The 18,439-nt window shown below is 39.0% G+C and overlaps 1 protein-coding gene across 2 annotated transcripts in view; it reads right to left on the reverse strand.

Annotated features, from left to right (window-relative positions):
• Window positions 1-254: 254 nt before the first annotated feature.
• Window positions 255-18,439, reverse strand: part of stxbp6 (syntaxin binding protein 6 (amisyn)) — a 56,640-nt gene continuing 38,455 nt past the window's right edge. The window contains exons 3-7 of one of the 2 annotated variants that reach the window (XM_068717881.1): window positions 11,940-12,070; window positions 11,564-11,729; window positions 8,594-8,692; window positions 3,327-3,484; window positions 255-1,643 (exon numbers count right to left, since the gene is read on the reverse strand). In XM_068717881.1, the coding sequence (XP_068573982.1) occupies window positions 1,620-1,643; window positions 3,327-3,484; window positions 8,594-8,692; window positions 11,564-11,729; window positions 11,940-12,070 (578 nt within the window). In that variant the 3' untranslated portion in view covers window positions 255-1,619. The remainder of the gene's footprint in view (window positions 1,644-3,326; window positions 3,485-8,593; window positions 8,693-11,563; window positions 11,730-11,939; window positions 12,071-18,439) is intronic. The other variant, XM_068717882.1, reaches the window with a different exon arrangement.

An 18,439-nucleotide genomic window follows, 5' to 3' on the forward strand; every position in this document is an offset into this window, starting at 1 on the left:
GCAGATACTATTTAACTATCTAAAGTTTTTAAATAATCAAACCGCTAAAACTAGATCTAAGACACAAAGACAAGAAGTCATATTAACGTGCGTTAACATTTGACTCAAAATGACAGTCAGCATTTATGGAGTATTATAGAGAATCAGAAGCAATAACAATGATAAAGAACACCCCAAAAAATATATATACAACTTCTGATTCCATTGTTTGACGGAACTGTTGAAAAGTTATAAAAAGGACACTGACAATAATATAAAATATCTGTATACATTTCTTTATTAAAACAATAAACATCCAAAGTGTTAGAGAGAGGAACAAAAGCACACTAAGAGTTAGGCAACTGGAACGTTTCAGCGTGAACTCAACAGCGCTCTGCAAGATTAGGTCGTCAGTGCATTATAACATTATGAATTATAAAATTCAAAACATGAAAATAATCAAATGCATCTCGATTGTGAAGACGGGATCTTGCAAGTGAGGAAGCCAAAGTTACAGTCAAGGTGAGAGCACAGACACAAAAAATAAACTAGTACACACTGCTGCTCATATTCGAGACATTTTGTCTTTTATCAGTTTACACATCTCTATAATGACCAACCCAAATTTTACCAAAAAAGAATCAGGTATTACTACTGAATGTTAAAAGTTGAAACACAGCCGAGAGTCATTTCAAAACATCCCATGTTCATGTGACAAATTAGATCTACAGACACGAGATACTAGAAGAAATACGTGTTTTGCTTTTTACAATGCAAAGCTGGTTTACTGAATTTAACATAAATTATTATACCTAAAAAGCTTATGTCCGAAACACAGTTCTTCAAGTACACTTCAAAAAATGTTGGTAACTGTATTCCATGTAGTTTTGGTTGTTTGTGAATGGTAGACAAATCTGACAGAGGACTAGTATATTTCCCGGTTGTTATATATTGTATATTATATCATAAGCAGTTTATGAAATATAATGTTGAAAACATTTTGACTAACACTGTTTTGATACATTTTTGAAATGATGGACGGAACAAGAGACCGAATGACTACAATGTCCAAGAGTGAAGAGCGAAGGAAACATTAAATTGAAAATAAACACTTTGGGATTTATTGATGTTCAGGCCAAATCCACAGTCACACCTGTGAAACCCATGAGAGGGTCCGCTACTCATAAATCAGACTGCATAATCACTGCAGTGCTCATAAATAACTGTCAACAATTAATTAATAACGAGACAAGCTGTTCCTCATCTTGGAGTGATTGCTGATAATGACTTGTCAGCATGTATACTCTTACATAAATGTTCGAGCATATGAAAAGGGAAGGTGTTTATCAAATACAGTCATGGCCTGTGACTTTTTTTGGCAAACAGAAGCATGAAACATTCTGCTGACGGTCTGCAGCACCGTTGGTTACCTCTCTTCCTCTCCCCAGTTCAAAGCGTCACAATCAGAAGATGCGCCAGAAATCAACAATCCAAAACATTCAAATGTTAACATTGTTAACAATAGTAATCATATTAAATCTTTTAAAAAGAATAAAATCTGGAATCCTTCTCCTGTACAGCGACTGGCGATTGGTGACCCATCCCCCCAACCCCACCCCTCAGTTGGTTTTGGCAGTGGTCTAACACTTGTGCTTCATGGCGAGCTGTAGAAAAATCAGGGTGGGGGGGTTGCAAGATAATACAATGAGAATTTTGATTTATCCCATCAGCCAAATGCTAGCTAAAAACACCAAGTACTGCATTTGTAACAATACATGCAATAGCGAGCACAGTGAGTAAAACAGGAAAGGCACAGATTTGATTTAATATTTTAGAAAAGTTCCACTCAAGGAGAAAAAGCTGTTAAGGAGGGTTTATTATACAGGTACTGGAAGGCAGCCAGGGGTGATGGTATTTTTGTATTAATGCAATGACAATGCAACTTCATTTATCTCTTAGTTCTAAATGGGCTTAGCTGGAGGCTCGTTAGACAGATGGCCAGGGCCACCGATCTAATACAAAGCTACGACACACACACACACACACACACACACACACACACACACACACACACACACACACACACAGTCATTGAAGGGCACAGACTGCTACACACTGCAGAGTATGGAGTATGTTAGTGTAGAGTAGGAGAACTGAATTCTACAGATCGAGCAAGTGGGGGCAGTAGAGCAGCACACAGAGATGACGGGTATGTTTAAAAGCAAAGCGGTGAAATCGGCTGCTGACACAAAGTGAGGCGCAGAGATGGATTTGCAGAAGTGAACTAAGAGAAAAAGAGTCAAGGTGACCCTCTTACAGTACTGCAGACACTATGATTTGAAGCTACTTACAACACATGCATTGTAAAAGCAATCCTCAGAAGAAAAAAGGAATGGATAAAATAAAGACGGTTGTGTCAATTCATCAGTAATTGTCTGCAAGGCCACCAAAAGCTTTTAACAGACATGCAAAAGTATGAGTATTGATTATAATGTGCAAGACAAATGATAAGTGATAACACAAAAAATATATAAAAGCTAATGACAGCAAGTGAAATGAGAAACGCCAGCAAATGAGGGGTTCTACACAGGGGTTCTACAGTCCTGAAACCACCAGAGCCTAGCATTTCGCTTTGCTTATCACAGTTTTTGTAATACATCCCAATGGGGAAGCTCATCTTTGAACAGTAAGAGGGCCATGCAAGGCTTTTGAAATGTCTTCCAATTAACCCACCATCACTAGCCTGGCTTTATGCATCGTTCAAAACATTCAGTAGGCAATGGATAGCTGTACTATTAAAGGATATTGACATCCCACTTTAGATGGCACATGTCTCAGTGAAGGCTATCCACTAACAACAAGACATAGTATCTTATACAAGATACTATGCGCTATTAAAGTCATAGACTGTGTGCTATTAGAGAGACAGATATGATCATAATCAAGTGCGCTCATTACAAAGCAATAGAGTTTTTTGTTTTGCAGTAAAAAAAAAAACATATTATGCCAATAGCCTTATTAAATAGCATGCAATTAGTTTTGCTGACAAACAAGAAGATATGGGAGGATCGATGTAGGATGAGGGAACACTACTGAAGTTAGAGTAAATGAGGGAAGAAGAAAAAGACTATTATCTCCACAGGGCAGAGAGCACCACTGCTGAGAGGCGGATGTCATAATGAAGCAAATATCCTCAGGTTTAAGTAAAATGTTTGATATTTTAGCTGAACACACATTGACTTAAAGATTCTAAAAAGATATTCCACCATGTGCTGAATTAAATTAAATTCAGTAAGGCCATCCTGATGCCATGCATTGTAATGTATCTTGCTAACATATTGCCTCACCTTCTGTGCAGTAACAGAGAACTGTTCAGCACTGTTCATCATGTCTGCAGTCCTCTCCTCAGCCCGACCTAATCGCTCGCCGCGTTCATTCAGAGCCTGGCTGGCCTTTTGTACAGCACTCGTCACACTGTCTGCCGCTGAGTGTAGTATACTGTTACCTGCAGATAAGGGTTGGGGGTGAAGAGGCAAGACAGAGCCAAGACAAGTGAAGAAGAAAAGTGGGAAGAGAAAGAGGAAAGAAAAGACAAATGGGGAAAGAATTGTGATTCCCTAGTTGAACAATTGAATTTAAGAGACCAGTTGTAATAAATGAAGCAGTAAATGGCTTCCTTCAGGTGCAACATGGTAAGGTGGCTAATGAGTTTCCTTCAAAGTTGATCTACTTCAGGGAAAGATCAAGTAGAATTAACCTTTTAATCAAGCAACAACAACACCGGATTTAAGAAAGCATGTCATGTCATTCCTCTCCTCTCCTCCCCTCCTCCTCACTATATTGTAATAAAGAGATGCTATGAGCTTGGCTGCATGGGCAGCCCTTGAGATCCAGTAGTGGATATAAGACAGAGAACACATCTTCCGATAACTGTGGCAGCCCTGCAGATGTTTCCTCTGACAAGCCATTAATCTACCGCACGTCGGGACTGCCGTTATGCGCTACGCTAGCAACAAGCCTCAAAACAGCAATCTTCATGCTGCTTTCTCTTTGTAGGCAATACAGAGCATTTCAATCCGGTGGAAAGTTCCTGACATGTCATTTTAATTACACCACCAGAGTGGCACCACAGGGTTCCCAGCATTTAGAAGAAAAACCCCAAAAATGACTAGGGGAACAATATTCTGCCTTCTAGAACAGATATCTTCAGGTTATTGATTTGGTGAAGCCGGTCCAGCATGGTCAAATCCCCAACTACACTGTCAACTCTTACCTAACTTTAAAAAGTGATGAGGTGAAAAATAATAAAGAAAAACACAACAAACACCCAGTGGAAAGATAAGCTAGATTTGATTTTTCCAGGGTCTATATCTTTGGAAATACAGCAAATGAGTTTGAGGAGAAGAAACGGAACGATCAAAGCTTGATGGTACTGGCTGTATTAAGACTTGACAAGCCAGATTCGATCTACTCCCACAGGAAATTGCAATACAGTGAGCGTATGTCCCATGGCATCAAAGTAGGTAGGCTGAGTGACAGATAATTGGGACAGCTAGCGCTACTGCAGAGGGTTATATGACAGCCCGAAAGCAGCTGGTGTTCCTTTAAAATAAGTTAACTTGATAAAGTCAAAGCAGTTCATGCAGAGACACACCTGTGTTGCAGACACACAGACGGATGTATAGATGTTCATCCCCACAGCTACACACACAAAAGAGAATGGAAACGCACACACAAGGCCTTTCTTTTTCCAGAGATTACTTTAAATGAACCACAGAGTGGAGGACACATTGCACATGACAAACACATCTTGACAGATGATGAAATACACTTCACACCTGTCAGGATTGCTTTTTCCTTTGGTAGCAGTATACGGCATACAAGAACTCCATAGTCTACAACTACAGCGTGAATGTAATATTTACTTTATGGGAAAGCAAAGCAAAGTTCATGTGTAATTATCATACATTTAAAAAGGGCTTTCTGGTTTGCATAGGCTAAAACACATCCCTGAAAAAAAATACTTTCACTGAGAAGCTTTAGGTTGCCACTATAGAAAAAAACCTTTTCACCTTCAGACAGATTCCTCTTTATTCCCTCCTCCTCAGGAAGAACCCAGGGAGTGATACTGCCATCATCCTCAATATAACCCCGACTCTCACAACCCTTCCCCACCATACACTCAGAGAACATCTCCCTTCATTTGTCTGCACTCTTATTTTCCTTTCTCTGGTGGCTTTCTTCTCACCAGAGATCAGTGTCGGGCTGCAGCGTGGGCTCCCCCAGTGGAGAATGTAATTACAGTAAAAGGAGATGTTCTGGAAAGCTCATGAAAGGGCTGCAGCATCAGGAGGTGAATGAAAGATATGTAGGAGTAAATTATGTTATGTGGTGGCCTCGCTGTGAGCCTTAGTGACTCTTAACTTGAAATGGGAGCTGATCAGTGTTATCAATGTTATCAGCTACTCGTGTTACTTTGGAGGTTTACTGATAATATTACAGTCCTTTTAATGACGCAGGAGAATTTTTTCTGTTATGATTCTGATGACTGGTACATCTACAAGAGGGGCTTTCTGTGATGATTTTTGTCAACTTGCATTGTTGATTAAGAATGAGCTATAGTACGAGGCTGGTCCTATGGCACGCCTCTCTCAACAATGCAGGAGGAATTTTGTTGTCATATCCCATACTATCATATCAAGCCAGGGTTTCTTTAACAATGGAGACTGAACAAAAACAAAATATTCCAGAAAATAGAAACTATAAGCAAAGACAAACATAACATGAAGGGAGAGTTCATTCAAAGTAAACCCCTCCTTTTCCAGTTCTGCTGCAGGCAGAAGATCACAGGCTGTGCTGCTGATGAAAATAAACTGATGGTTATCAACAGGAACATTTCAGCTACACTTTACGAGACGCTGACAGCCAAGTCACACTTACTCGCAAAGTATATGGCATAGATTAGATTCAATGGTTACCTTCAAGAACAAACACACCTACACAAAAAGATCCATTCAAACAGTACAGAACATGTCACAGTGCTTGTAATACGCTCACTCTGGCAGTGTATATGATCCTATTATCACTGTTCCAGGATAATGGTGTGGGGTATAATGTGGGGGTGTTTGAAGGGAGAGAGTGTCTTATAATAACTTCCTAAGTATTAGCGAGCACATACTGCACTTCGACAAGTTCCATCAATAATTCTCCTTAATACCCTGATATTACCAGAGGGATTTCGCTAGTCATCCAAAGAAATATATGAAGCATTCTGTTAAGAATTTCTGAAAGTAATCCCAACTCTTCACATAGCTGCACCTACCTACCGAGAGCCTCTCCACTCTGAAGTACTCAGTAATTGCAGTTATTTTCAACCTGGACCTTAATTTCCAAGTTTCTGCTTGTAGATTTTTGTACTTCCAGGTCACAGAGAAGACATGCAACATGATTACATTTTACTGTACTAGTTCAAGTATAAAATCACATTAAATCTGTATACAGCAGGAAAAAATGCACAAAACTGATCTATACAGTCAAATACTTTTAAAAAAAGAGAACATATTTCAATTTATGGTTGATTTAAAATTAATGAATACAGGATCATGTCAAATGTGTCTGTTTCAATATGTTAAACATTTAATATTGTATCAATAATAATAATAATAATAATAATACAATATATAAGACAATAACATTTTCAACCTAAATCAGCAAAAAACCCTTTTGCTGCTTCTAGAAGTTATCACAAAGTAGAGAACGGGCAGCCATAAAAGTTACCAAAGAAGAGTGCAAGGAATATTATACAGTTCCGTATGATAATTGCAATTTTATGATGAATTCCACCTGAACCACAACTGTATTTACAGTTTCAGTGTAACTGTGACAAAATAACATCTTTTAATTTATCTTTAAATCATATATTGTTGTGAGGATACATGCTATTGGGCAAGAGTCCGTTTGCTACAGAGTACATAAAAAACTAGAAATGCAAGTCTATTATAAATAAAGCAGAGGCTTAAAGAATCACTGCTGCTACTTTGCAATTTCAAACAGATTATGCGTACAGTAAAATAATGATGTATAAAATGAGAAAAAAAACAAGAAACAGCAACCGTAATCAACTTCGTAAGAGCCTAAAAACACAGCTATGCACCTCCTGCAGCAAGAAAAACCCTGCTGCCATTTCATTAATGCAAATCTTGACATTATCTGCAGCAGCATAATGAAACCCCAATCACTTTTCTCTTCATTCCTCACTTTCAATGGTCACTCCCAAACCCTCTACATTTCCAAATCATTAAGCAATCTGTACATTTCCGTCATTCTCTGATACCACTCTCTCTCTCTCTGTGAAATACAAACTGCATACACACAAAGTATGTGCCTCATTATATCATTTTCTTATAATCACCACAATGTTGCTCCTCCCCTTCCCCACCACCAAAGGCATTCAGGACTTTGACTTGCTTGGCATCATCTTTGGCCTACATAAAATCCATTGCACTATTATTCAATAGTTAATGTAAAATGTGTCATCCAGTGCTGAGGTTTGGGACAAATTATCCTATTATAAATAGTCATTAATTCATTATATGAAAAGATAGTGTTTGCTCTTCTTGAAATACATTTTATTTAATTTGAAATACATATTTATGTGTCCTACAGGCACTTTTTAACTTTGGAGTGAGGCAGATGCGTGGCCTGAATGACTCCTTAAAACCATTGGTTAACCACTCAGATAAAAGCAAGGCATCACTCAGCCCTGACATTATTTCATGAGGGGAAAGGCTTGACCTCGATCGCTCAGTCGGCCTTTAGTCACTGTCTTGCTGGTTAAAAAGCAAGGCATTAAGTAAGGACACCAATGGGGACAAACGTGGAACATTCTGTACTGAATGTACAAGGGAGGCGCGCCGTCACTGGCAGAAAAATAGCTAATAGGCATTCATGAACAGCCTATTCTCAGTAGCTTTAATCAGCAGATAAATGTCAGCAGCACACAATACATTAAACGGTCATCAATTTCATCATAATCTTGTCTAAGCTTAAATGTTAATGTGTGAAATGATATACAGAAGTACAGAATACTGAGGAAGCCATTAGGGAAGAAGCACTCTGTCATTGTACTGCCCTCGTACGTCAAAACGTGATTTACCTCTGCAAAGCATTACTCAGTGACTCTGCACACAGTCTGACAGTAAGGGGCAAGGACAGTGAACATAACTCACATAACCTTTGGATGTAAACTTAAAATCCTTTTCAGCATGAGGTCAACCCCCACAGTGAAAACACAAACCAGGGAAATGTTGACCTTGTGCTCACTGGGAGCATACAGAGGCAAGCTCTGTGTGTGTAAATATTAACTTCACTATGTCTTTAAACTTGACAACACAGTCCCTGAGAGCCAAGCACAGAGCCCTCAGTTCAGAAGGCAGGGAAAGGCTTTGTTTCAAACTATTTTTAAATCCAACATTGTGTCATGACCTAATTTAGTGTAGTCAGATCTTGTAAGTGCAAGTACTGCTTTAGATGTTCTACTTACTTACTTACAACACTTTTTAGTAAGGGTCAATTTATTCCAAGTACTTTTGCATACTTTACTGTACTGGCTTACCTCGTCTTAGTAGATGCCCGTGGCGTGCAACAAATTCTTTCCGCATTCTGTTCAAATAGACCTTGCAACGGAAAATGACTGAATCTACAGCTTGGTCTTCTGTGATGAGAAAATATCAAACGTCATAGTTAGCTTTAATGTTGAAAACAAGTTTGGAAATTAGTCAAGAGGGGTTACCGTTTTTTGAATTATTAATACACAAGTTAAGTATTGAGGGTTCAGTTGTAAATGTCATGCAAAAACTGGGAAACTGGTAACTGTTTGATTAGTCATCAATTGATTGTAAACCTTCCTAACAATGAAAATTCCCCAAGAGCATTTAGCGTAAACAACTGTTCTTACAGTTGTTACAGATTACAGTTCTTACAGATTTAAAAATGTGTTTAGAATCCAGTCATGAATACGTGCCAGTGAGATAGAAAAGCTCAGGAGGGTACAGTGTGGGCAGCAGCCCAAGTCGGCACTGATAACAAGGCAATTAACAAATTATTATTTCTGGACCAATTACATACCCCATCAAGGATCAGAAACTGTATACGGCTCTGACAGCAGTCTAAAACTCTGCAAAATCACTTCACTTAGAGTTAAACCAAGAAGAACAAATCAAAGATGTTACAAAATATCTTTCCTGAATTTAATTCAAATCTAGAGTGGAGTTGATATTATAGTGCAAACCATTTAAACAACAATTCATTTAACAGGTGCTTTTATGACTCAATCACATATTTAGCATTATAAGACTCGGGGTGATATCGCCTGATGATTAAGTGTTAACATTTTTACTTCACTGATACAATGCATGGATAAGTTGACTGCTGTCTGCATAGCAATCATTTTTAACTTTTAATTTTTAATTTCCCGTCTCGAAGTCAACGTTTTTTTTTTAAATGGGTTTTTGGTTAGATGCCTGAAATAAGGTTTGTGGCTAACAAAAGCTAAAGAGATTTCAACATTTTCTAGGGCATAAGATGTGTCAGTAAATACCCCATCTGTGAATTTTAGAAGCGTTTAAGTATCTTTAAAAAAGTGGCTGAATGAGACTACTAAACGGCATCATGCCAAACACTAGTCCGCCTTTAGCTTAGTGGTGGTTACGTGAAGTCATGAGACAGTGGTTTAGTTTGTTTAGCGTTGACTTTTTACTTGTCGATTGCTTCTTACGCTTTAAGTATCATGTACTTGTGTTAACCACAGAGCTCATTTTCTGCAATCATCCAAAATCCAGTGGAAAAATTTCATTGGCTTTTTGCCAAGGGAACCAGTGCAATGTTAACTTCTGGGGTTGGCCTACAAAAAGACATGGAGAAACTGACAACCAATATCGCGTTCAATCATTTTATGCTCCCTATCTTGAGTGGCAAAACAATCTTGTCCATCTAGGGTCCTTAACAATGGTTTCAATAGTTAATGTACATTATTGTGGTTTAATACAAACTACCTTTTCCGGATGTTGCCATCCCGGGGGATTCTGCAGATAAGAGTCTTCCACAGTTATGGTCCCACACCTGAGCAGCGTCATGATCTTTGTTTTGCACTGGTGTGAGACTTAAACTGGAGTGGACAGAGTTGGCAGCAGGTTGGCATCCTTTCCGTTTCTCCTGTCACAATGTGCGTGGTGAACGGTCAACTTTTAAGTCTATCACACACAACATCCTCTACTCACTGAGAGCCAGGAGCTCATTATCAGATCATTGGCTAGATGGACTTAGAGCACGTGTCAATAGCTGTTTACTACAAAACAGGGTTGTTTCTTTCAAAAAACTGTATTTTAAATAGGACATGTAGTTTTCGTGGGTAAATTCATTCATATTAGAAGCATTTTATCAGAGGCAGTGCTAAGTATCGTATAATCATCCACGAAAACAATGCGTGAGGGCCTCTAAGTGTAATTTTCAGATCTACTGGAGGCGTGTGGTCAATTTGTAACAATTGCACTCCATAATCCATCCTACTCTAAAGACCCCTGTGTACGGTGCTCTCAGGGACTGCACTACCTTCCCACCTACACATACAGAGACTATAATATGCACCAGGGTCAGTTTAAGCAAGTTAAATACGGACATAGTTTTCCAAGTAGGAGGGAGATCTAATTACAAGTAAACCATTTTCTCTTCAAAATATGTATCCGGTAATTGATTCTTGAGTATGTGGGGCAGATGGACACCCAGCAGGAGTCAGGTTTGTAATGCGTACCCATAAATAATGCCATGAATAATACAACAGGTCGAATGGTGTTTAAAGATGAGGGTTGGGAGTAAACAGATCAATATCTGAATAAACCGCTCAAGATGCTGCATTCCCTATTGGGTTTCGCTGTAGAGGAAACCATCAGCCAACACCACAGCCCTTCACCTCCTGTGTAACAAACACACAATTTGCAGGCAGGAAATTATCAAATATGTGAATTAAGATTCACATTTTACATGTCTTAAACATTTGGGAATTGGTTGTGCTTTGACTTATTTGATCAGCCTGTCTTCACATATTATTCGGGCATGAATTAAATATTCCTTTTAAAGAGGGAAGTTAGCTTTTAATTAACAGCTCTTACCGTGGCATTTCATGTTATTTTGAAGAGTGGAAACCAATTGAAAATAATGAGTGTCACACTTAAAACACACAATGAAATGTGTCAAAATCACATAAATTAGGGGAAATTATTACTTAGTGTTGTATTGAGTATTTCTATGTGCTTTAAACCAGTTGATCTGTATCAGAAGCTTTGAGTCACAGCTGATACATTTTGTTGGCCATCCTCACTGACCTCACTTCAGCAGAACACCCAACAGATGCTGTGTACGAGAAATAAGCATGCATTTTCATACACACCAGGTGCTGGTTGTCATTGTACATAATCAGATTCAAATTGGCTTACAGCACAGTGTGACAGCAGTGAGTGAGGCAGAGCCACTGTGTTCTGAACAGTAATATTAACCAGGACAGTTAGCTGTGTTATTTTAACCGTCTTACCCCCCAGCAGTTTGGACTGACAGTTGACAAACTCTGGTTTCCTTGCTGCGCTGTAGCGCTGGCAGGTGTGGTGAAGAATCTGGATGAAGGTGCACTTCTCTCCTGCTGAACCAGCAACCCACTGGTCAAAAGCATTCTCGAACATGAGGTCAAACTCTGGACAGTCCTTGGAAGGAATAACAGTGAGAGAGAGACATGAGTGGGAAGTGAGTGTGTGAGGTCAGGGAAAAGAAACATCGAAACTATTAAGGAAAGAAATGGTGAAAGGCGTACAAAACTTTTGTATTACCAATAGTCATGTTAACGCCAAAAAATCTCCTGGCTATGAAATAGTTGGTTGTATAGCAATGGTTGAAGGGGATGGGAAATAACATACTTTGTTCGGGTCAATGCCATTGACTTGTCGTAACTGGTCGATTGTCCACTGTGACCTTTTTACGAAGGCAGAAGATCCTTGGAACTGCTTCACCTTAGTGATGGATACATGGGAGGGTTTCTTATTTGTCACTGTGAGAACAAAAACAATAAAACACACCAGATAAGATTTAACAGCAACATAAAATTCCAGAATATGAGCTTTCTGTGTAACTTGTAGCCTCAATGTTTATTATGTACTTAGAAAGGTTTGGATTAGGGTGAATGGAAAGTTCAGGTCATAAGATGAGGAATATTCGAGTCAAGCAAAAGTACAAGGTCCTTCTGTGGGCGGCAGAAACAAAGGCAGCCTTTAACAATGGACATTTCACTTTTGGAGCCAATAGCAACAGAGACCATGACAACATTTCCTATGAGAAGACACAGCCTAACCATGAACAGACAAACCCTGTGGCTTATACATTTATCCTGCTAAATTGTGTGCAATATTTGTATATGAAATACATTACACAATGAGTTTCTCTTCTATTCCAGTTACATAAATAATGTTGTTTTTTTTCACACATAATGGTTTAAAGAACATAAACTCTTGGTTACATTATTCCTGCCAAAGCAGAACTTGCTGAGTATTTTTACACTGTGCTGGACACAACTCATGTCTCTCTAAGAAAGGTGATTTCTTCTACTGCTCTGCTGACTAAGTGGTTAACAAATTGCACTGTGTTCAATCATGGAGGTATAAACAAGTCACAACAGAAAAATGGACATAACGATAACACAAACCAACAGTGGCGTTACATTGTGCTTCCATTACAGTTATTAGGAGCTTCATCAGTTGATGCAATAACAATCATGCTAAACAAAAATAAGGGTTCATAACATTTATACAATTCAGAAAAAAGTCTTGTTACTTAAAAATTATTCTTCTGTGTTCTTTGGTATATGACCTAATGCACTTGTCCTACAGGACTTGTGACATGCTAAACATTGAATTAACTAACAGAGGTGCTTCTGACTTTTCACCTCCTGTCCAATAATATTATTGTGTCCTTAGCCCCATTCATCTCAGCATTGCAGTACTTTCAGTTGTATTCCCATTGACGACTCTTAACATACAGACATAACCATTGTTTACAGATCATCGAAGCTCATAGTTCTCTCGTGTGTCAGAACTGCTGGATGTGTGTGTGGCTGGATACTGATCCCCTTTTTTTACATGCCCCCGTGTTGCTTTTTTAACCCCGGCAGCGAACCTCTACTTCCACTTTCCCACATTTCCCATTGTGTCATCTCAGAAACAGTGAAGTGTTCGGGTCATTTTCACTGCTGTCACTCTTCCCTCTGCTTCTCATCTCTCCAAAACAACCACGAGCATCCCTGCTGGTTGCCATGTTACATTTTGCCTTTTGTTCAGGTTTATTTTTTTGAAAGATGTACCACACCTCATTTCTCTGGAAAGGATTTTGAAAATATAGGAAGGGCTGAATGTTACATCAGGTGATACATTCAGTAAAACAATTCCCCTGAGAGGAGGGGTGTTTTGATGTGTTTTGTGTATCCATTTAGACAGCTGCTGTTAATACTTGAGGAGCTGGCCTGAGGCTGCAGGGTGGAACAGACAGACACAGGCAAACTGATACAATACAGATTGGCAGTCATTTCTGTCTAGTCTTTTCTTGAGAATATATTTTTACTCAAACAGACCGCCAGAACCATGACAAACAGATGAAGTGAGTGATCAGATCAGTCTTGGGTCACACAGAGGGCCAATAGAAGCTCTAAAAAATGTCATGAAGGGTACAGGGTGACAGCTGCATGTAATGAACCAGTGTGTTGAAGAGTAGGAGTCTTGAAACTAAGGTCAACCAATTCTCAGCGAGACTAATTTGTCTCTGAGCTACATTTGTGGCAGATGATATACTATAGCACAGAAACACTACTTGCTCCAAACTGATACAGTTGAAAGGAGGTTTTATTGCGGTCACTTGATAAGTGCAGGACTGGTAGCTGGGAGATGAAGGACTAGTGCAGTATGAATTCAACTAGAAACCATCTTTCTCTTGCCTCTGTCTTATTCTACCAGAAATGTCCAACCCTATGGGGCTGGAACTAATGATCATTTTCATCAGAATGAATTTGACAAGTTTATAAAATGTCACAAAATGCTCTAAAAGCCCATCACAAGTACCCAGAGTCCAAGTTCATGTGCTCAAATTGCTTGTTTTGTCTGATAAATTGTGAACAAACAAAAAGATATTCAATTTACAGTTACACATGGGCAGTACCAATTGGCCAGGATGTACGGATCGGGTAGCGGGTGACACGTGTTGTTCTTGTGTAGCATTAATGTGTTGACATATGATATGGTAATGTGATATTGGCAGCCATCATTTTAGGCTGTACCTGAGGCATTTCCGTTCCTACAATCGGTATCAAAACAACTCTAAAATCAAACAGACAAAAGCAGGACATCGTCAGATTTTAGTAGCTCCAACCAATGAATGTTTGACTTTTTTGTAAAGTAAATAACTTATCAACAAACTGTTTCAGTCAAGTCCTATGTGAAAAGTGTGCTCTTCCTTCCAAGGTGAATATGCCAAGCTGTACACAAGCACAGACTATGTTTGCTAACAGCAAAATGTACTGTGACTCAAAGCAGAACAATCAGTCACCGCAGGGGAATGACATATCACGACTCACATTCTAAAAATGCAGTAACAGTAGTTTTACTGTAGCAGCCATTCATGTCAAGGCTCAACGGTTGCAAATGCTTGCTCTTACAGCATACCGTAAAACATAATAGATAAAAAAAGAAAATATCAATGATGATTATGAATGAGTGTGACCCTTGAGTCTGAGAGGCTTTGACTAACACATTCCTGCATTAGTATATTGACTTTAATTATCCGTTACTCACATGGGGAGGAAAATGTACGACATGTTCAGTCGCAATCTGGTAGTACCATTTGGCGGGGTTTTTTGTTCAATAAAATTCTGACATTACACTGAGCCCGACTGCTGAAATGCCTCAGTGAAAATGTGAAAGAACTGCGGTCTCAAGGCCATGGAGCTAAATTGTCAACACATCAACGCAGAGTTCTTAATCAAACTGCCAGACACCTTTGTGCCTCTCAAATCCATTTCATATTCAGTTGTTGACTTCCACCTTGTCTGAGTTGCTCCTCTGCATATTAAACTGAAAGTTAAAAGAGACGGCTTTTTTGGAACAACAATCAAGCCTAAGACTGTGAGAAAATGTACGCTCAAGCCCTCCTACTAAAATGAAACCTCAAGTTTCTCTCATGATATATTCAACCAGCAAATGATATTATGAGTGTGGAGAAAAAAATGAATTTAGAGATCTCAAGAAAAATAATGACAGAGGCAAGCCGGGATACAACCACTGATGAGAAAATCATAGAAGGGAGTAAAAAAATAGTTTCATGTCATTAGACATGCTGACATTATACCACCACTGTTGCAGTAAGCTTCTTTTTGATATTGTATTTTGTAACGTTGCTCAGCGAGACTATTAAATCAGACAACACCCAGACCACCACTCCTACATGTGCAATTTGAATTTGAATGCTGATGAGTTTAGACTAAGATTCACAGGCCAAAGTTCCCTGAGCTGGAACTTCTGTACCGAGTGAATATGCAGATGCAGATCCCATTCCTGTACTTGAACTGAAGTGGATCAAATATGAAACTGTAATGCAACACGTTCCCCGGACTTGTTTCACTTTTACAAAGCAAACATAATAATCACAAACACACCCTGAACACAATGTGAAAGCATAATAAACGTTATGAGAATGAGAAATAAAACACTACATTATGTATCTAAAAACAAGGAAAGCCCACAGCCATTGAGAGGCTGCCAAAGCCATTGTTTCCATGTGGGCTGTCAGAGAAAGGCCAAGGAAGGGGTTCCTGTTCTGCTCCCTTGTCGTGCTCTGATGGTGACATGCTCTCACTTCCTCCTGTCAATCAGTCCCTTGTTATTTTTGGCTATGAGGCCTGAAAGAAAACTCGTACTGTACTAGTCACAGACTGCAGACATCAGAGACGAAACTCTCTCAGGATCAGCTTTTCCTAAAGGAAATATTATCATAGCTTGTGGTTAATAGAAAAATGTGAGAACAAAGAGGAATTCTATCAAAAGCAGAAATGACATATAGGATCATGTGAGAAGTGTGCAGGTTGTCGACTATGAATGCATACAGCGTTTATGGAAATGTTTAATATAGTACAGTACTATGGAAACAAATATAATCCAGTACAACCAATGCTATAGTGAGCATGGAAAAGCTATGGGATTAATGCAGAAACATTGGAGCTTGCCAATGACACCATGAGAGCAAACAGAATATTAAGGACCACCCTCATGTGCATAACATCAATAACTTTCTTTCACTGATATAATACAACTTAATTCTCATGTCAACACTGACGCTTACCAAAAATCTCCATCCACAAGCCAAAAATATGATAAACATCAGGACTTCGGGCCATCCGAGAACAAACCCAAACCACGGAATAACAAAAGATCACATCAGATATGGAAGATAACGTGTAACTGTTCAGTCAGGGAGGCACTGTGTGGCCCTTGGAAGGATATGTTATTCCAAGACTCACCCAGCTCGAAAAAGTGAAGTAACTCATGCACAAGTTGAAAGTGTGGAGGAGTGCACACTACACTTGTACACACATTTTGTACATTGCACAGCTTATACATCAAGCCAACATTAGCTGGGAAATCATAGAATGTCATACAGTACATCCATATCGTCAGTACTGTAGCATCATGACAAAATGAAGCCTTTAAAGCCACTTTTGCTGCTTCTTAAAACATAAAATGAAATTAATATTGAGTGTCACAACTTTACTGAACTTTGTATCCACAGATCCTCATCTGTGATTGTGTTGCTAAACAGATTTGTACATTTATATTACAATTTCTAATTACAGTTTGAAGATACCCGGTTAATCAAGCTTAAAAGATGATGTCATGTTTTTAATCATTTGACTCTCCCATCTGTCCTACTTTGAAGAAGCTTTTCACAACATATATCTCAAGCAGGTGGGCTAAGGATCTCCTGACAAATCAGACCCATCCTCAGTTAGCACTCAACTGGCTCTGCAGTGCTCCGACAGTGAGGTTGCCATGGCAAATCTCATTTGCATGGCACAAAAGACACCTGAGAAGATGAGGCTGGCACCTGGCCAAGTTCATACAGGGACAGCGAGTAAGGACAGTCCACATGCAATTTTGACTCAAAGTCATTTGGATCTCATTAAGACAGTAGGAAATGCTAATGGTAAAAGTACTACTGTTTGTTGGGCTTGGACGAAGGCCAGATATGACTTAAAGGGATAGATCATATGTGTATGGACACACTAAACAGCTGACTCCACATGAATCATCAGCCTCATGCAGGACACGATGATTCTAAAAAGTTTAGGAAATATTAGATGAGTTTGATGTAGAAGCAGAGTGGGGGTTTGAACCACTAAGTGTTTTTTGAAATGATATCCTGCTATAAGTATCTTGGTAGCAAGGACACCATGGTGCAAGGTAAATATTCAAACAGTTTGCATCACAGGTTGAATTTTGCTGTGTTGCTGCATTAGAGCTGTTGTCGAGAGCCTGTCTAACACTTTTCCCTGCCTGGGTCTATGATTACAGGTCTATTTTAAAGTTGCTCCCGCTCTGCTTTAGCTGGAACACGCCGTTATCTTCAGAAAGAAGCTGTCACTGGAATGAACCACGGCACTGGCTAGACTTGCAACAACACCCCGGCACAAAGGCCTCTACAGTCTATTCATGTGTTCGAAAACACAGTGACTGCTGTGTACAAGTTGGCCTCCGATAGGATAGTGCCCATGCAGTGGCAAGGCACCAATAGTAAAAAGGAGTGCATATAGCACGGTGAATAATAGCTGTAGAATAGAGATCAGCTTTGTGCTCTTACAGCAGATACAGACGCTACGTGCTTAACACAACACTAACAATGGAGCAGTGAACAGTTAAAAAAAAAAATCGGACTTACTATAAACCTTAGTGTCGTATAATTTATATCAACTTTAAGTTTGATTTTCAAAGTTCAAATCCTAAATGGCTAAAAATCTTTATTCCATAAAAATAATTGTTTTAGTGTGCGAGCAGTAGACAGTAACCATCCAATTTTAATCACGACCAAAATTGCAGTGATCAAAAAATATATTTGTCTGTCACAGTAATCTGACAACTGAGTGTGATGTTACAAGGAAACGTTCCTACTTTTTCATGCACCACTGATCTAAGTTGTAAACCTTCACAGTGGGAATATTTAATAGGTTACTGTTAATGGCTGTTAAAATGACAAAAAACACCAGGAGGCGACTGGGAGTCGTTGAAAAAGAAATGTAATTTTTACATTAAATAAAAAAGTTTGCATTGTGATTAACCGAATAATGACTTAAATGGCATTTATGACCCCATGTTTGTATAATTTTTCA

Source organism: Cebidichthys violaceus, unplaced genomic scaffold (genome assembly GCF_023349555.1).
Source record: "Cebidichthys violaceus isolate CVI_PGR_0920_01 unplaced genomic scaffold, fCebVio1.0.p SCAF_22, whole genome shotgun sequence".
Taxonomy (NCBI): Eukaryota; Metazoa; Chordata; class Actinopteri; order Perciformes; family Stichaeidae; genus Cebidichthys; species Cebidichthys violaceus.